This window comes from Clarias gariepinus, chromosome 3, assembly GCF_024256425.1.
Source record: "Clarias gariepinus isolate MV-2021 ecotype Netherlands chromosome 3, CGAR_prim_01v2, whole genome shotgun sequence".
Taxonomy (NCBI): Eukaryota; Metazoa; Chordata; class Actinopteri; order Siluriformes; family Clariidae; genus Clarias; species Clarias gariepinus.
Window position 1 is genome coordinate 23,756,598 of NC_071102.1, and position 20,903 is coordinate 23,777,500.

Below are 20,903 nucleotides of genomic sequence, written 5' to 3' on the forward strand. Positions count from 1 at the left end.
AAAACACCCAGACAATTTCTCTACGTTTTTTAACAGCTGCAGTTGGGCTGCAAAGCACAGCTCCCTCTCCAACCTGTCTTCCCCTTTATATATGTTTCGACCCCCAATAATTTCCACTATACATTCCTGCTCTAGATGTTCCCCCAACAGCTGTGTCCTGATTCCTCCCCTCTTAAGCATATGAACGGTGGGACCACACTTACCATATACTGTACAACTACACACATTTTGGACATACAAATAACTCCAGGTTCGAAGCCCACCACCACGTTGCCTGTTTTGGGCCCTTGAGCAAGGCACTTAACTGTCCAGATGTATAATGAAATAAAATTGTAAGGTGCTCTGGATAAGAGCATCTGCCAAATGCCGAAAATGTAAAGGTAAGTGAATTACAGACTGATGATCATAAAACTGGATTTTCAAAAAGGAATGTTCGAGAAATTATAAAGGTTATAACAATACTTCCAGTTTGGTGTTCAAACAGAGAAACTGACCTTGACATGTGAAATGAATACACAGGCCGGTTTTCTTTCCTCCCACAGGCTCACACACTCACACACCAAGGTTAAGAGCTGGTCACGGTCAGTCTTGAATAGCAACAAAGAGAGGACAAATAACTCCGTTCAATCCACTAATGCAAGAAAAACATGGCCCTGTTGTTCAGGAGTTTTTTGTTTAAAATTTTAAGTAGCTGAAATCGTTTTGTGTCACAGGGCTTAAAATTATACCTAGATTGCTTATCCTTATGTAGATTAATACAGTATATTGTCATAGAATGAGAAGCAGATTTCTAAGTTTGTTTAGGTTTGGTTGAACCTTTAATGTTCATTTAGGAAAAGAGTTTTGTGCAATCACAGGACAATTCTTCTGAAACTCAGACTTCTATACTTCAATTTTTTTTTCATTTTGTTTTTTTGGTAAATCTTAATTATATTAAGATTAATAACCAAATATGTACAATGTACTTAATATCTGTATTGCAGTGCTTTTCTCTAACAACTTTGTCCTAGTTTCAGTCTCTGTGCAGTACATCCTCTTTTTGTCTTGCACCTAATAATATCCATTATTCTTATTTTATTTATTTATTTATTTTTAATCCGTGCCCACAAACAGTACATACTCACACTCACAGAGATTCACAGAGAGGTCCTAATGAACTTACAGATTAGTATCAGTTCACTTATACATTTTAGTTGTAAATACACTAAATTACTGCATACTGTATATATTAATATGTAGTGTTTAGTAATACAGTAGGTTGCTTGGTATACTAATAAAATAATAGTTCTGGAAAATACTGGTTAATAATTTCTTCCACAGTATAGTAGTGCTGACTCAAATAAAAACTGTCATGTTAAAGAAATTTTGCAACCTCATTTTGAAAATCATCAGTTCCGAGGACAGAAGAAGGTGTACCTTGCATTCTTACGTGGTTTAAACAGAGTGGTGTTCATTGTAACATACTTCATCATATACCCTTATTATCTACTTTAGGAAAACATCTACACCTACATATTTACGTACTTATGCAAATATTCAATCATGTAGCAGCATAAAATCATGCAGAAATAGGTTTTTGTTAAGGTCCACATAAAATATCAGAATACAGAAAAAAGCAATTAAAAAATGAAAAGAAGAATGATGCAATATGACAGACCTTGTTTAAGAGAGATTAGATGTGAATCCCCAGACTGACTTGATGTCAGAGTTGATGTGTAATGTAACTATAATAATAAATATTATATTATAATAATACATATTACAGGTGTTCCTTTTAAAGTGGACTGTTAGTTTATACTGTATATACTGTATCTGAAATGTGGTGTTAGCGGAAAGGCACAAGGTATAACAAGGTTTTTCGTGACTGTGCTGAGCAGCACTCCTCATTTCTTATAAGGCGGAAGTGGCAAAAAACCACAACAAACTCAGGGCAGGGGCAAAATACTTTAATCCACTGCATGAATAAAATACAAACAGAAGAAGAGCATAAGTAACAGATAGAAAAGAAGAGATCGATAGGAAGGCCTGTCGCCTCTGAGCAAGAACCACACCTATTGATAATTTAGCGTGTGGCACATGAACAGCGACAGCCTGACAAATAGGATGTGATAAAGAAAACCGATGGAGGAAACAGATGGAGGTTGCTTACTTGGGCTTTGTTGCTGCAATGAAACCCAGCTCACTTTATCCAGATCAACTGACTCTCCTGTCTTTTTTTGGTTTTAGCTTATGTTTTAGCATTAAAGTGTAAGGGGACTTACACTTGCGATAACAGTAAAAGACAAAATCTTCCACAGGCCCATGTTGCTGTCTTGTGGTTTTCTGTTTCCTGCAGCTAGGGAAGCCGATTGTTGATTAAAGTTTTTTATGTTGCCATTTATTATCTCTTCTCTGGTCTGGCATTCTCATTTCAGTTGTAAACACTTGCTGTTTCTTTTTGTTTCTATTAGTTACAAAACTTTTACACTCTCCTTCCAAATTTTAAGAGACCATTTGCTAATCAACAGGTAAGAACTTAACATTTTAAATGTTTAAATTTAATAATAAATATATTTAAGGTATTATTAGGAATCTAATAATAATTTTAAATAGTATTATTAATATATTATTGAATGTAATTATCAAATAATACATTTTATATTTAGTATTTTTGTTTGGTATTTTGAAATTATCCTATAAGGGATTTAAAAATATAAAATATTTAGAAGAAACACTCATTTTATCTACTTAAAATTTTCAGTACATTTTTATTACAAAACAAGACTATGCTTATCTGATTCAACAGTAACATACTAAATGAGCTCAAGCCTCGTCGATCATTTCATTCTGCCTCTTAGAACAGTGTTTTATGTTAAAGGTGTCATGTGTGGAAAAAAAATAATTGGCCTACAATTATATTCAAGTGTGAGGTACGAAATACCCAGAAGGCCTCTGTTCATGAGGCCTAGATCCGCTCGTTACAATAAAAGAAAAGCCGCCTGCACGACAATTGGGGAAGTGAGAAATATAGAGATAGAAGGCAGGGATAGAAAACAAAGCAATAAGTAAAATAATAATACTAGAAAAAAAATAATAATAATAATATAATTCTTTTTATTTTATTTTATAGCTGTATACTCATAACCAAAAATAATCAAGCAGAAAAGTATGCTAAGTGTGACTCAAGAATGCCCCGTACACAAAGAGTGCAAAAAATTAAGGAACTTTAGCAGAAAAGTATGCGAAGTGTGACTCAAGAACGCCCCGTACACAAAGAGTGCAAAAAATTAAGGAACTTTAATGGAGTGGAAAAATACAGAAAATGCAGGCAGAGATCCAATAAATAAAAATACATTTTCGGTTCTACTTTGATTGGGACATAGTGCCCAAAGAGCCAGACTTCCACTTTTAAGAGCGGATAAAGTAATAAAAACAACATAACATACATTGTATTTATAATGTTGGAAAAAGGAAAGAAGAAGCAAATTAATCACTAATCTACTTAAAAAAATCATCCTCAGAGGAAGAAGGAGAGAAGCGAGCTGGAGAGGTGGGATTGAGGCTGATGATGGATTGTCATAAGGCAGTAAGTTTTTTTTTTTTTTTGTTCTGTTTAAAAAGTAAACTCCTCTTTCCCCAATGTAAAACATGCTGCAAGCAAAAACATAAGCAATGCAAACACATACAGTAAAGGAGGCAAGAACTCTGAGCGGTATATGGGCCTCTATTGAAATGGCAAAAAAATAAATAAAAGGAACAAAATTTTAGAAGTGTTTGAAGTCTGGCACTTTCCTAAAAGGTTTGACAATCTTTTTGTCAACTGAGTTAAAATGTTTCCCAAGACCACAAAAGAAAGTCCAGGATATCCATCCTTGATCGGTATTCGTCCTGGCAACATAAGTTGTTGATTAAAAAATAGAAAGACATAGTCTTGGCAAATTTTGAAAAAGCAAATCAAGTTTATTGAAGACAAACGTAGACAGATGACTGTGAACAAGTTCCCACCACAAAGTCCTTAAAGTCTCGCTTTCTCAATTACACATGGGTTTATATACAGGTACCTGACAAGCGCCTCATCACTTCTCCTTATTCCTTTGTTCCAATTTTTCTTTTATAATCAATAGATGTATGTTAATTTGTTCGGCCTAGTGGTGTGGTGACTCCCAATTCCCTACTTTTTCTCCCCTTATCTCATCTTTTATCAATTGTTTAGTCATATTTGGGTTGGTTTTATTGGGCTTCAAAAAATTAAATTTTCCTTTTCCTTTTTTTCAAAAAGAGTTTGGTTTGTTCCTCTTTTCCTTACCAGAATATCAACCATAAATGCTGACGGCTTAATTTTTCCACCAGAAAAAGTTTTGAGATTTTTCCAAGATATGTAAGTATCTTATTTTTACTCTTTTTTCACCCTGTCATGTCTCAGCTGTTCTTAGTATGCTCAAAGCTATTAAAATCATTTGTTAATTTTTTTTATTTTACATTTATTATTCTTTATGATTTTAAGATTGTGATTATGATTAATTATTGGACTTAATTATGGTTAAAATATAGGATTAATTCTATTAAAACTTGATTACATTAGAGTGTATTATTTAAATTATTATTATTATTATTCCCTGATTTAAAAGATTGATCATTACATTTTTGATTCATAAGATAATTCTATTCTTAAATTATAATTTCATCATTAACCTATATGATATTTAACATTGCCATACAGTAACTGCTGCGTATAATTATACATATATAGTGTATATATTTGGATTAGTAACTATAGACACAACCATCATTGATAAATTTTGGTTATTCAATTCAATTCAATTCAATTCAATTTTATTTATATAGCGCTTTTAACAATGGTCATTGTCCCAAAGCAGCTTCACAAAAAAAAGAAAATATTTGGAAGTGTGTATGTGTGAGAAAAATGTGTCTAGATAATAATTAAATGAATGAATGATGAATGAAATGTCTCTGATGAGCAAGCCAAGGGTGACGGCGACAGTGGCAAGGAAAAACTCCCTGAGATGGCAATAGGAAGAAACCTTGAGAGGAACCAGACTCAACAGGGAACCCATCCTCATCTGGGTGATAACAGATAGAAATAACATCAAGTGTGTTGTGCAGGTGAAAGTTCAATATATCAGAAGTTGTGTAGATTCAGTTCAGCAGTAGGTGCAGAGGGCAGATGGGGTCAGGATCACTGGAAGCACAGGAGCAGGATGTGTAGCTCCAGCCATCATAAAGCAGAATCTAGCTGGAGCAGGTCCTTCTCAAGATACCTTAGAAACCTTGCAGGGTTGGCCTTTGTCTACTGAAGCTGGCACAATCTCCAGATGCCTCAGGATGGGTAGAAAAATACAGAAAAGATGGAGAGAATTAGCGTAGTTGCCATTCAGGATAGGTGTACTGGAGTATGAGGTTATGGGATGAGTTACGCTTATGTCAGATTAAAGAGATGCGTCTTGAGTCTACTTTTGAATTGGGAAACCGTGTCTGCTCCCCGAACAGTGTCTGGAAGGCTATTCCAAAGCTTTGGAGCCAAATATGAAAATGCCCTGCCCCCTTTTGTAGATTTTAAAATTCTGGGAATTACCAGAAGTCCGGAGTTTTGTGATCTTAAGGAGCGTGGTGGATTATAGCGTATCAAAAGACTGGTTAGGTATGAGGGAGCTAAACCATTTAAAGCCTTGTATGTAAGTAATACTATTTTGTAATTAATTCTAAATTGAACAGGTAGCCAGTGCAGGGATGATAATATAGGTGTTATATGATCATATTTTCTGGATCTAGTGAGAACCCTGGCGGCTGCATTTTGAACTAACTGTAGCTTGTTTATTGAGGATGCAGGACAACCACCTAGTAATGCATTACAATAGTCCAGTCTGGAGGTCATGAATGCATGAACTAGCTTTTCTGCATCAGATACGGATAGGATACTCCTAAGTTTGGCAATATTTCTAAGATGGAAAAAGGTAAATTGAGAACAGGAGAGGTCCTAAAACTGACCCTTGTGGGACCCCATATTTCACTGGCATTACATCAGACGGTACTCCATTTAGTTATATAGCCAGACAACAAGCTGGCTCCTTTATTATAGCTTAAAGTACTTTTTCCTCTTGTTTAATTTTGCCGCAGGCTGTGCTCATCCCGTCTGAGGATTCTCCTAAGAGCTGATGCCCACACCCTACCCCACCCAAATCGGTACAATTTTCATCTGATTACAGCATTGGCAGCTTGTATTCGCCAACTGGAAAAAGTGGTAAATGCTTTTATTAAGGGATTTGATTATTGATTGTTGATCCCTTTGTTTGTTAGCTTTAAAAAAGGGAAGTCTGGTCATCTGTGCTCTGTGTCCGAAAATAACGGCACTGAAAGTTATTTCTAGAACTTTTACTAAGCATCTTTGGTAAACTAAGTTTGTCAAACTTTGGCATGGTACTTTCTGTAGTTTTCCATTATGCTCTGTCTGCATTAAAGGTACTTTTTGTGTGTTTTAAAGTTATATAAAGGCATATAATAATATAAAATAAATAAGTATTATTGGTATATTGTTAGTTTAGATATTGTATTAGTTTATATTACTACTATTAAAGTTGTTTAAAGAGTTTGTCTCGGCCTCTTGCCTATGTATCCCTTTACTTCCCTAAATTGAGTGTCTGCACAGCCGGTGTTTTTCTCTGATGCAAAAGAAGAACCAGAGTGCCAGCTTTTTTACAGGCTTTACAGAGGCCTTCTGGGTGTTAGACATTAAACTATGGCTTGCTTAGAGTGATAATTTACTGATATACACTATAATTGAAATAAAAATCTTATTCAACACAATATAGAAATCAAGCTAGATCCAAACCACATTAACGTTAATCCCACACACAAAAAAAATCTGATGTTACAAAAAAAGGACAGATCATCCACCAGCTCTGTTAGCGATTTCAAATTTACACTTTATTGAACTGATTTTACACATTTTTTAAACAGCCATATAGACAGATAGAGGGCTGGAGCTGTGATGAGGGGAAGCTATGGATGGCTGTGAAGATAGTGACAATGGCTGGAGTGCAGATGCATAAGTGGACCAAAAGGGTGAAGCTACTGTATGGATCAGTGGCGGCTACTGCTCTGTCAAATAGGGGAAGCTCATTTTGGGCCTACATCATAACATTTTCTATTTATTTAAAAGTAAATTCTGCCCTATGTTCCTTTTCAAGAAAATGGTCCGTGACCCTGTCGTACCAACTAGGTGTCTTTTCCAGTGACTTGACCAGGGTCCTCTCAATGGCCAGCAGAGCTAGGCTGCTTAAACGGCCTTGGCCCATTGTGTTTCAGGTGTAGGACTTGAGCCACTTTAAACAGGAGAAGCTTCTTTCTACACCTGCAGATGTAGCTCCAATTGTTGCCACTAATGAGAACAGTTTGTAAAGCTAAGGCACTGTCCAACTCCATGTCTTTAAGGAACACCAAGTTATCATACAGCTTTCCCCTGTTACCTGTTAAGTTCTGACCTCAGTCTCCCTGAATCAAAGTGATGGCCATAACTTTTCAGGACACTTTGGAAGGCCTCCTCTAGAAATACTTGTCTCATGTCATCAAATTTCTCTGGATTGGCTAATTTTAAGAAGAGCATGCTTTCCAAATTTGAAAAACGTCGAGGAATCTGCTCCAGGATGTTATTAAGAATGGCCATGTACAGATTTCTGTATCGCTCTTGGGGATCCTGTAATTGGGTCAAACGGCGCTTTTTCATGGGCTCATCTCGTGGGTCTGATGTAAGATCTGCTGTTTTGGCATAAACGGCTTGGAAAGCCCCCTCTGACCTTTTCTCTTAGACAAATGCAAGAAGAGATTTAATTATTTACTTGCAGTAAAGAACATCCATCACCCTCTGCTGGACAATATCAAAGACCACATCAGTCTCAGAGAAGATTTGTTCATATGTGTACAACATGAACACAAACTCAAAATCCTCCAGTTTCCTTACAAAGCCTTTGGCACAATCCAGTCTATCATCATCCATTGTTGTATCTGCAATGATGTTCTCAAATGTCTGCAGGAGGCCATCATAATTGTTTGCTCACTATCCGTGATGTGAAATTCCATCGAGTAAGAGCGTTTCTGGGCAAACTTGAACAGCCTGCAGACTCCAGAAAAGATGTCCTCTTTGTGGATTTTGAAAAAAAAATGTGGCAAATCCAGAGAGTGATGCAAAAAAGATTCTGCACTCAGGCAAGCATTTAGCCCCCTGTGACAGCACCAGATTCAGTCTGTGTGCATAGCAATGCACAAACATTGCACTGGGGGCTATTGCTTTCACTTTGGCCTGCAGACCATTGAGATCTGAAGCCATGACAGCAGCCCCATCATAGGTCTGTGCCACAAGCTTATCCTTAAAATTGTAGCCCTGCATGTTCTCATTTAATATTTCAAAAACGGACTTGGCATCTCGCCCCCCAGAAACATCAAAAAATCCAATAAAGCGCTCCTGAATCTTTTGCACTAAATCAATCTTAGGTGTTCATCCGCCCTGCTGTTTAATTCTAAGTTTTTCCTCGTAAGGAACACTTTCAAATGGCTTCGCCAAAATCAGGTCGACAATATTAGCACTGTCTGCCATCGTGTGCAGTTTCACCCACGACGCTAGCCTAGCCTATTATATGAATGAATGAGACATAACGGGACATAATCGCAGCGTTTATCCAATGACCATCTAGTTTCAATAATTTCTAATTTCAAGTTTAAAGCAGCCGCATTGAAGTCAGTGGACGCTGGGCTTCAACGGGGAAATGCACTGTGACGCTACGGGAATGTATGAGAAGAAAATCAAGTCAGCCGACCTGCTATATCTAACTGATTCTGAACGAAATCGTCTTTGAGATGAACGTTTTCTAACGCATTTTTAGTCAATAAAATGTTAATACAATAGTACATAATTTGACCATTCATTTTGTGACATTATAGGGGAAGCTGAGCTTCCTTTGGAGTCTTCAAATCGCCACTGGTATGGATAGGGTGTGACTTCCTCTGTGATGTGTGAAGTCAAGGGCAATGATTTCAGTGCACACGTCTGAGTGGAAAGAAGGGGGAATCAAAAGATTGTAAACGGAAAATGTTCATCAGTCAGTCTCCGCACAACCTCATTATTGTACTCAGGTTTGATTGAAATAAATCTACCATTGCATTTATCTATAATTAAACTAAATTGAATTAGGCAGATCAGTGTTGGAAAATGTCCTACAAGAGCAAATTAAAGTAAATGTTAACTGAGAATTACTGTAAGGATATTTTAATTAAATATACTTGTGCATGCAGCAATGTAATCGACAGAATGTTAATCTCAGTTACATTTACATTTAGGCATTTGGCAGACGCTCTTATCCAGAGCGACTTACATTTTTATCTTATTACACATCTGAGCAGTTGAGGGTTAAGGGCCTTGCTCAAGGGCCCAACAGTGGCAACTTGGTGGTTGTGGGGTTTGAACCTGGGATCTTCCGAACCGTAGTCCAATGCCTTAACCACTGAGCTACCACTACCACGATAAATAATACAGAAGCACGGTAGGGAAGACCGAAGTGAGCTAGCAAACAGCAAACATATGGCATCCAAGGATAAAAGCAAGCAACACAAAGATAGAGTATACCAGAACACCATCTTAGCAGGTATAATATTAACAGGAACAGGTGTCAGGTCGCAGCAATGCACACATGTTGTAATATGTTTAGTGCACTCCGCAGCATGTTGTAATATGTTTAGTGCACATGTAACGTGTGCATCCATAATAACACACACAGGTTTGAATAAAGAGCAGTAGATGAATAATCAAAGGACACACAACCAGTTTTATGAACAATATGTTTATTAAGAGTAGACACAAAATAAAATAGTATGTGCATATACATGGTAAGTAATATGAAAATACAAAGTATGAGGCCCAACATAAAAGTACAAAAACAGCCTCCAAGTGGCGCTGTGGTAAAGAGCTCGCCCTATCATCCAGGGATCGCTGGTTCGATCCCCGGGTGATGCTGTTACCTCTCACAGCTGGAGGCCTAGAGAGAGCTGATTGGCCGAGCTCTCTCACAGGGGTGGGATGAGAGGTAGTTTGTGCTCCCACATTAATCACGGCTCTACAGCCAATCAGGGGCGTCTGTGAGCTCGCGAACGCAGACGGAGCGGCTAGCAGGATAAAAATCAAATGCATAAATACAACAGATTGGAAAAACAAGACAAATAAGTAGAATAGTGCGACGGAGATGCTTACCCATAGCCTGTCTCTAAGGGACTGTAGAGCAAACTGGAAAAACTAGGAAAGTATAGTAAAAATAGGCGCCACCCCAATATTTGTAAAAATTTTACAAGAAAAGTGCAAAGATAATGAAAAACAATTTGCGATAAAAATGAATTATAATGGGAAGAAATTATAAGAAGGAGTCAGATACTGAGTTACATGATGTAATGGAACATGGTAGGAAAAAGGTAATTATAATGGGTGAGTTAACTGGAAAAAGTTGGACTATAATGGATTAATAATTTACTAAGGAATGGAAAAAGTGTACAGAGGAGGGAACTAAGTGTGCTCCCCTCCCCTTGCAAACGGAATAAAATGAGCATGTATGTCACAGTCACGTCAGTCTGCTCTTGGTAGTGCTTGGATTTTCAACCTAGGCATTGCTGGGCTGGCTCACTTGAGTTTTACTGCTGCAATAAATCCTGTCTTACTTCATCCAGAAATGCACATCCAGACTCCAGAGTCATTGGTTCTTTTTACTAGTGATAAAGTATATGTTTAATATTATAAATTAAGGGCAACATTAAACAGGTGGAGGATAAAACCTCCCACATTACCTAATCAATAATTATTCCTCCTAATGAGCTTACGCTGCATTTCAATTAGTTAAGCAATATTTTGTTCTCATCATCTCAAAATAACCCTTGCCCTTATCAGCATTCTGTACATTATTTTGAAAGGAGATTATGGTGATTAAAATGTTATAAGATTTTCGTTATCCTTCCATGATTTTTAAAGGGGTTTTTGACACTATTGGACAAGTGGTTCAGCATATAATGAAATAGTAACCTGTCCACTGGTGTTGTGGCAGCAACTTGTACACATCCAATTGTCCAACAATTAATTACAAAACCTTATCCGGATGCCTTTATTCTAACTACGTTTAGACCATTTTTTAAACCCCCATTTCTTTCAAAATTGCTTCTGTACAGCTGCAGTCTTGTTTAGAAACACACTGTTACAGATTGGTAGAAAAAACGTACTTTAAGGATAAAAGTTTTCTGCTGGGTTTTGTGACTCTGAATGCTCCTCAGCATCTCTCACAAGGGTCTATTCTCAGCCCTTTGTTATTTAATTTAACTTACTGGTGTTAGGGTTCATTACCATAAATACCATTCCATATTAGGAAATATGGTATTTATTTAATTGTTCTGCAGATGACATCTAAATGTATGTTCCTATAAATCATATGGATATAAGCAGTTTAAAGCCATTGTTGGTCTGTCTAGAGGATATCAAAGCATGAATTGTTTTAATGAGAAGAAGAAAAAAACTGACAGTGGTGTCTTTCACAACCCTGGTATAGATACACTATCTGATCACTGAAATCATCTTACAGTCTGAAAAGCATCTTACAGTCATCCAATACTAACTGGTCTCTGTGGTCTAGTGATCAGTGGTCAGTGGATTAGTGGTCAGCAATTGCATTTATTCAAGTCAAGCTTTTAAACTCTGAAATGATTTTTCTGTGGATATCATGCATGCCTCTATTTTTCCAATCTTGAAATCCTTGAGTTTTGAAGCATTTTTATACTCTTTGGCATTTGACGCAGAGAGTTTTGTTTTTATTGTCTTTTCACCTGTTTTATTATTTTTTTATTTTACCAGTTTTCTTACCCTTTACCTTGTTTTATTGTTTTTTTTTTTTTTTACTTCTGTTTCTTTTTGCTTTATAAACAGATTTAAATTTGACTATAACAGAACGGCATGATGTCATCACCTAACTCCAAGTGGTTTTTTAAGGTGTTCCAAAGCCACATTGTTAAACCATTATGATAACGCAATCAGATCATCAATGTATTTGAAAGCATTTTAGACTCGACCAAACAGGGCCGTCTGAAAATGTCAGTCTCGTACTAAAAATCCTTAGACAGTTTTTAGACAAAGGTGTTGCTGATTTCACAGTTCTGTTCCCCACAGCTGTTATTTTGCGAAAGTTATATTATTGCCATAGCCATTTTTCTGAACCACATCATAAGTAAAATGTCAAGGTCATGGCAAATTAAACCAAAAAGAAACTGCACATTTTATGCTCAGAATGATGGTCCAATGGAAAGTGTAAATCAGAATCTATAAAACAAATTGTCAAAATTAATAGAGGAACTGGAAATGAATAGAACTAGGGTTAAGATTACTTTAATGACTCACCTTTTCATAAATGTAGAAAGGTCTCACACTATAATGGGACACCCAAATGAGGAGGGGTTCCCTGTTGAGTCTGGTTTCTCTCATGGTTTCGTCCTATTGCCATCTCAGAGATTTTTCTCCTTGCCACCGTCACCGACACCCTTGGCTTGCTCATTATGGACAATCTCATTATTATCTAAACACATTTTTTCTTACTCATATACACACTTCCATAATTTTTCTTTTCATTTTGTGAAACTGCTTTGGGACAATGCTCATTGGTAAAACCGCTATATAAATAAACCTGAAATTGAAAATTAAAATTCAAATATAAGGATTTCAATAACATTGCTTTTTGTAGAAAAATTATCTTTATATTAAACATATGCTGGGAATCAGTGTAAGACTCCATTTCCCAGAGTACCTTGCAACATTCATACATGGCTGCTGTGAGCTCCAACTCCAAGCTCACATGTTTAAGTTCATTTGACTACTGCTTCCATGCACGTAAACTCTCTCTCTTTCTCTCTCTCTCTCTCTCTCTCTCTCTCTCTCACACACACACACACACACACACACACACACAGTATAAAAGTATACACTTTGTGTCTCTTTTTTCCAGAATTCCTTTATTCATTACTATTCTATTCTACTTTTCCCGTACAGGATTGTGGGAAGCCTGGGGCGTATGCCAGGAGACTTCATCATGCCACCAGGAATAGTTCTAGTTACAAGGAGAAATCTAAAAAAATTATAAAAATTAATTCTGATATTAGTATACCCTGAAAATGATTATGTTCAATGAAATATTCTTCATCAGAAGGCAACAGCCTGTACCTTCTTTATTTTAGATTGGCATGGAATTTGTAATTATTACAGAAGCTCAACAATTCTGATTGAGTATTTATCAGTAAAAACCTACTTGGCAATGACAAAAAGCTTATTTCGTTCACAATCAGAGAAATTCAAGGGTGTATTTTTTACAAACATTCACATGTCCAACCTACAAAAAACATCTTGATGGAGACATTGGAAACTTCCACAGATTCATTTGATGAAATGGTACTGCATTGACAAAAATAGTGATGCAGAATCATGTGGCTCCTAGTTAGACACATTGGTTCATGTAAGGTTTTATGCCTGGAGTGATGTACCTATATTCCAGATAACTCATGAGTAGCAGCTGATATTAATTATAAAGTTACTACATTCTTTGCATGCTCTTGTATATATTTTTAAGGTCACCCTAGATTTGATAATAATAATGAGAATGTGTGCTTGTTCCATGTGATGGAGTCCCCTAGAATAGACTCCAGGACCCTGAACAGGATAAGCAGTATAGAGATAAGATAATGATAGATTATAGATTTTTTTTTTTTATATCCAGTATTTTTTAATATATTTAATATTCAATATATTAGTTTCTCAGCTATGTTATGGAAAAGACAACATATACGTTTATTTATATTTAATTTATTATTGTCCTATTAGTGACAGTCAGAAGTGGTGTGAACTTATCAGGTGTCACTATATTGCCCCCTACAGGCCACATCGTGTACTTACATCGTAATGTAAATACCTAATGTATTTACCAAGCAATAATGCAGTATGTGGTTTAATAAACAATGAATAACAAATAATTAAATCACTTCTAAACAACTTTTTTTGTTAGTAGCATAACTGTAAATGACAGATTAGGCAGCTAAATCAAATTTCTATTCAACATCAACCACTAATATTAATTTATTGTGTATATTTTATTGTATACACAATAAAATTTATTATTTATTGATTTTATATTAATTATATCTTTAAAAAAAAACAAGCAGAACTCAAAACAAACCAGGCAAAACAGAATTCAGAACCATTGAGGACAGAACACATTAATAACAATAACTGATCAATAAGCTTTTCAAAACATATGGAAACACACAAAAATCAAAAACAAACAAATAAATAAACAATAAAATCCCAGATAAATAGGTGAGGATCTTAAAACGAGCATCCCTCTTGTACTGCTCGGTCAACTCTTGCTTACGATTTCTCAGCTCCTTCTATTCTTCTCATTTCTTGCTGTTCTGTACTTCTACATATGTTTTATATTTTTTATTTGTTTGCTGTTTTCTTTTCTTACTGGGGTTGGTCACTATATGTTGTAATATGCAACAAAAAAAGAAAAAAAGCAGAAAAAAGACAAAAGAAATTAAGAAAAGGAAAAGGAAAACTCTCATGTTTAAACTAGATTACTAAGAAGATGCACATTACCATTATATAATCTATATCATTATATATAGTTCAGTATATACCTTTATCAAGAGTTACTGTTTTGCCTTTATGCATGTGAACGTATATATCAACATTTTTGCTTTAAAAACAGATAATAATAATAATAATAATAACAATAATAATAATAATAATAATAATAATAATAATAATAATAATAATAATAATAAGCATGATCAGGCCAAACAGAATAAAATCATACATCTATACAAGCCAAAAATGTATGCACAGATATAAACAAGGAAACTATGAAACTCACATGGTCTCATAAGAGCTGTCTTTCGTCTTAAGGAAGCGCAAAGCAAAGAAGGCCCCTGCTTGGAGTGACAACACAAGTATAATCCCACCTATGAAGCTGGACAGGTCGAATGATGCCTGAGAAAACTCTGAGCCTTTAGAAGAGTCATCTGAGCAAGATGGATACAGTTCAATAAATTGCAGAGTGGCTTTTATTTACACAGTGTACATTGTTATTGTTGGGAATCATATAGATGGTCAGCTTTAGAAGAATTTTTAAAAGGCCATTACGTAATAGGAAAATGGTTAAAGATAAGAGAAACTAGACTAAAAGCTTACCTGATCCACTGTCTTCAAACCTCTCACTAACTACTCAAACACATACAGACACACACACACACAGACACACACACACACACACACACACACACACACACACAGGGTGCATATGTTTTCATAATGTGTGAAATGAGTTTAGGATTCCATTTTTTATGCAACATGATACTCACTTGGGCAGGAGTTTGTCTCATTGAACACAGCGCACTCTCCAGGGTCTTCTGTGTCAGGTATGCATCTCGTGTTATTATCTAAGCAAAAAAAGATAAAAAAAATTTGGAAAAAAAAAAACAGCTTTAAACCAATAGTATGGTGGTGCAGTGGTAAGCACTGTCACCCTGCACCACCGGGTCTGTGTTCGATTCCCGGCTAGGTTTGATTCCCTGCATGCATGTTCTCCCTGTGCTTCGTGGGTTTCCTTATATACATAGTGTGTGAGTGTATGCAATCACCCTGTTCTTGTGCTCTAAGTCACCTGGGATAGGCTCCAAGACTCCTGTGACCCTGAATGCAGGATTGAGAGGTATAGGTGTTGATGAGTAATTAAACCTCTAAAAAGCTGATACTTTGGTATTCTAGCCCTTTAAATAACTACAGTGAAACTAAGAGTTACAAAAATGAAGAGGGTCTGTACATGCCATTATGTAATGGGAAAAAAAATTAAAGGTACAGTCTGCAACTTTGGATTCAAATTTGGATAAAAAGTTAAATAAACACAAAAGAAGCCCAGTGCCTATTCCAAATCAGCCCGATACAAACCTCAAAATTTAGGCTAACTCAACTATTACAAACATATTCTAAAACTTTTGACTTCACCTTTAATAAGATATGACATTTATGTGTTCTGAGTTTTGTCTTGTTTTTTTTGTCAGTATTGCAAAGCATTGTTCTTACAGTCCATTTTCTTTAGAACAGAAAATAGAGCTAAATTATTTACTGGGGATGGTGTCTACGTGTGACGGCTGCCATGACACCGTGTGTGCACTTAAATTATTCACTGTCCTGTTCCCAAGTGCACTCCCCAAGGAATCACGTGTCACAGTAAGACACTTTGAGCACCAAATACAGAAAGACAGAACTGGAATATTATATAAGACCATCTCTATGTTTGTGTACGTGTTTGCATGTTCCCTTACCATTGTCGCAGCTTCTCCAAATACAGTTTGTCAGATTGAGAGCAGGATCTCCACCGGTGCATCGATCACATGAATCTAGCTGAGAACAGTCACCAGTGGTTGAGTCATCTGTCAAGTAAAGGAACAAATAAGGATCCATGGCTTTTAACGGAGAAGTTTTAGACTTTCAGACAGTTATAAATTTCCATTAAACTGGTTGGCTCAGCTCCCGGCAGGCTTCTACTTATAGACATTAATAAATATTTCATTATCAAATATACAGTCAAAATTGTAAAAAAAAGATCAACTATGAATTAAAAAAAACTTTAAAAGCCATCAGCCAAGTAATGATGAATTAATGCAATGTTGCAAACTGTGCAACCATTTGAGGCACTCAGATAAAAGTTCAGGATACAGTATACAGTATGTTATTTTCATTTATTAAATTACAAACTCACTATTAATTGACTTGCTACAGCCAAAATTATACATGTTGAAAATAAATTAGAAAAGTCTCTAAAACCTGCTACTTCAAAATAATCACAATTAATTTAAACTTATGTAGTTGTCTATTTCCTAGTGTACATTATTGCTATTTCAGAAACTTAGCATCATCATATGTACATACAGTATGATGCACAAGTGTCTTTCTTTAAAGTTCACTAAGAAGGTGACCTTACATGGAACCCAATAGATAATTAAACTAAGACTAAAAAAATAATATTGAAAGTTAAAGAATATAGACAGAAGGCCAGTACTGAGTAGGATTATATGTCAAACTGAACATATTATTTATTATATATATATATATATATATATATATATATATATATATATATATATATATATATATATATGTTTGAGTTTTATTAAATTGAGCAGACATAAGTGACATACAGTTTTGAGGTTTGAATGTGTTGGTTCTTACCTGTATTTTGTGAATGGGTCACCATCAACTGCATTTTCAGCATAGTGCAACATAACAAAAATGTGACGCACCTCATCCTTATAACCACACAGTTCTTACAATATAAAGAATCTAACAAAAAAAAAAAACAACAACTTTCTAATCTATCCAAACTTTCAGCACTGCAGCCTGTGCTAACTAAAACAACTAATTGGAGTCCTCAATTATTCTGACGTAAGCAATACAGCAGACACTCTTAAAAGACATCTACAATGTATGAAACATTCAAGCTGGCAAATGACACATCAAAATACCAATTAGCAGCCTCCAAGCTGTGTCCTTGATGAACAGGACAGTCTGGTGAGCTGTGATGCAGAGAGAGAGAAGTGTGAGCAAGAGTACATGTGACATCATGCATCCTAAATCAGGGAGACTGGAACGTGTGTAATGTGAGACCAGTTACTTGACAAGCAACCGAACAGCCGGTCAGGCTGTATCAATATCCTAACCACAGTGTCCGTTCTTGGTCAATATAACCAGTCAGAACTTGTAAAGACTCACACATGCCGGCACACTGACACACAATTGAATTTTTAAGCCAAAACAGATACCTGATACTTGATAAAGTAAAAACCTTATCACAACAGACACTCGATGCTGAGTACCTTTTACCTAGTACCTAAAAATTTTTTGCTAGCGCCAAAGGCAGCTATATAAGCAGACCTTTTAAGTACGTAGCATGTTAGTCTGAATTGTCTTTCAGTTACATAATGTGCAGCATTAAAAGTCCTTCTCATGATTATTGACTTTCTCATTTAAACTTTATAATGTAGACGATCTTTCATCAGCCATTTTATCTGAGAAATATTACTAAGCTATAAAGTTGATGGTGGCACGGTGGTGTAGTGGTTAGCACTGTTGCCTTGTACCTCCAGGGTCCAGGCTTGTTTTCCCACCTTAGGGTTTGGTGTCCATGGAGTTTGCATGTTCTCCCCCTGCTTGGTGGGTTTCCTCCAGGTACTCTGTAAAATGGGAATAAATATAATGGTAATCACCATTAGCCTCCATGGTCTCTAGTTGGAGCACAGAGGTTCCTAGATGGACGAAAATTGAGTTTATGCTGTTACATAATGTTACATCATGAAAACTCTATTCCCATAAACTGGAGGGAAGATTCGAACCCACAACCCTGGATGTGTGAGGTAACAGTGCTATCCACTAAGCAACTGTACCACTATATTCTGTTCTATTCCATTTTATTTCAGAATTTCTATATACAGAAATGTAATTTGTCATATGATCATAACAAATATTTCATAATCCTTTAAATACATTTAGTATTCTTTGCCTTTTCTCTACATTGCTACTGTAATAATATATAATATCACTTTACTGTGGCATTCAGATGAATAGTTTCTGTCTGAGTTGGTTCCCCACAATTTCTTTTCATATTATTGTAGATTTTTCTATGCATTCTATAAAACTGCCTTGTGAAAACAGCTAAAGCACGAAGCAATACAAACAAAAGGGAACTGAATCCAATATGTGCCAGTACTAGTCTGATCCAGATACTCTGTGCCTGCTTGGTCACACTGCAGTCATTATTCTTCTTACATTCTCAATCTTCAGGCTTCATGAGTTTCACAAGGTCATCACACACAGCCACACAGCCTGCAAAGACTGTTCTAAGTCTGGTCTAGAGGAGAGTTAGAGCAACTAGTCTGAAACTAAACACAGTCAATGTTTTCTCGCTTTTGCAGGTGTAACATTATAAAATCCAATTCTACCCTGTCTTCTTAGCTTTTCTCATTTTTATCATCCTTCAATTTCATCTCTCTCTTTCTCTCTCCATGTGCGTGCAACAGGGAAATGAACAGTCTCGCACTGTTACATAACATGATGTCCAGCCCTTCACCTCTCTGCAGTCTTCTGCATTTTTAGTCAGTCTATACTGCACTCTAACCTTACTGGGTTTCAAACAAACAGAAAGTGTGTATATTGTATATAGTGGATATCTTTAGACTGGAGGCATTTATTGAAGCCAAGCTGTGGATACAATCAGTCTTTTTTTCTTGATGTTAGGTAACTAGGAGGAAATCCGCAGTCTCCTCACACACACATAGACACACACACGCACACAGACACACACACACACACTCACCCACGCACTCTGCACCCCCCCCCTCACACACACACACACACTCTCTCCCCCTTCTCTCCTCCGTCACCATGGAAAAGACAGAACAGGGCATGTAAGATTCCATCAAATCTCATGCAGTACTTATGGTTTCATGACGAATATTGTGTGCATAAATTATTTTTGGGCTATGCAACAGGTAGAAAAGATAGATTGCTATTTAAATTTAGAAACTAAGATTGGATTATTTATCCTGATATGGATTTCTTTGTTTAGGATGAGGAGGAAGATTGTGGGCATGATTTTAGGGAAAATCATAGGTAGTTTTAAAGGGAATTGTAATTCATTTTACAGATTATCACAGCAGAGGTTCTAGGAACCCCCTGTCCAATTATTAATTGTCCTTGAAATCTCCCCCCTTTTTTCAGCATCCCTGGTTTTGTTCTTAAGGGTTGTTTGTTATCTCCAATTGGAGAGCACCGGAAGCACTTCCTTATATAGTCAGGGATGAGGAGAGGAGATTTCCCCGACACTTCGATCCTCGCCCACTTGCTTCATTGAAATGCAGAGCCACGCGTTCACTGCGACGCCCCCCCGCGCTCTCTATATCACACCAAAGAGCGCGAGAATCCCCGTCTCATCTGCCAGGAAATAGCGTCACCCCTTTAGTGCCGTCTCACGTTATTGCAGACGGGCAACGCTGCGCGCGCGGACAATGATGCCGCATTGTGTGGCGCACAAATAACCACGGTACATCGTGGCAAAGTCAGGTAAAGGTGATCTTACACAGGCAGCTCCGACAATGTACCCAAAATGTGCACAATTGCTGACGTCACTGGAAGTCAGCTCTACGCGCCAAGGGTCTTTCAGCACCACGGACAGGGGTGACTCACTCTGAGAAGAGTGCGCAGGCACGAACGCACGGGAGCGCGCGAGCGCACGCGCACTACCACACACACACAGTGATATAAAAAATGCTTCCAAATTTCTTTTAATGCTTTGCAATATGAATGCGCAACAACCACCCCCCCCACCCCACCCCCCCAACCACCACCACCATCACGTCAGTTATCCACGACTTTCCCGTAAGTAACAGAACTGATTGCCAGTCAGCACACTCATCCACAGCCTCTCCTTCCCTCTCGCCGTCGCAGTGGGCGGGGTGAAAGAATGCGGTATTTTTGTGAATGAAATTACGCCAGTCGAAGCTGTCCAGAGGCGCTTCGTGATTGGCTGCGCAGGGGTGGGTTGGAGGGGGGTGGAATCAGCGCGCTTCGTCGTAACTGACGTCAGGAGGGAATCAATGAAGGTAGAGCAGCCCATCAGACTCGGGTGTTACACAGAAGAGCTCACGACGACTACGGAGAGGACAAGACAACAGGAGGACGAAGAAGAAGAAGAAAGACTGAACACTGAGCACTAGTGCGTTTTTGTTTTGCGTCGGAAAGGATTAAGATCAGCATTGGATTTCAGCTCCCATCCTGCAGACACTTGTCTTGG

General features: G+C 37.0%; 2 protein-coding genes and 1 long non-coding RNA gene across 4 annotated transcripts in view; 2 read left to right on the top strand and 1 right to left on the bottom strand.

The window, feature by feature from the left end:
* Positions 1-2,407: 2,407 nt before the first annotated feature.
* On the top strand, positions 2,408-6,319 carry LOC128518490 (uncharacterized). The gene is made up of 3 exons (XR_008357731.1): positions 2,408-2,507; positions 4,289-4,357; positions 6,115-6,319. It is a non-coding gene; the product is annotated as an uncharacterized LOC128518490 (long non-coding RNA).
* An 8,008-nt stretch (positions 6,320-14,327) lies between these two features.
* On the bottom strand, positions 14,328-17,592 carry cd164l2 (CD164 sialomucin-like 2). Of its 2 annotated transcripts, XM_053491630.1 has the most exons (6): positions 17,288-17,592; positions 16,381-16,488; positions 15,418-15,495; positions 15,248-15,277; positions 14,931-15,078; positions 14,328-14,534 (listed from the first exon to the last, which is right to left on the bottom strand). In XM_053491630.1, exons 1-6 carry the CDS (start codon positions 17,361-17,363, stop codon positions 14,519-14,521), a joined length of 456 nt encoding a protein of 151 aa, XP_053347605.1. In that variant the 5' UTR covers positions 17,364-17,592; the 3' UTR covers positions 14,328-14,518. The 2 variants fall into 2 exon arrangements, with proteins under 2 accessions (XP_053347605.1, XP_053347606.1); XM_053491631.1 differs by lacking the exon at positions 15,248-15,277.
* Positions 17,593-20,739: 3,147 nt separating this feature from the next.
* The window catches only part of gpr3 (G protein-coupled receptor 3), a 3,152-nt gene continuing 2,988 nt past the window's right edge, over positions 20,740-20,903 (top strand). The window contains exon 1 of the mRNA XM_053491629.1: positions 20,740-20,903. This exon is cut by the window's right edge and continues 52 nt beyond it. The gene's annotated coding sequence lies outside the window, so the exon portion shown is untranslated.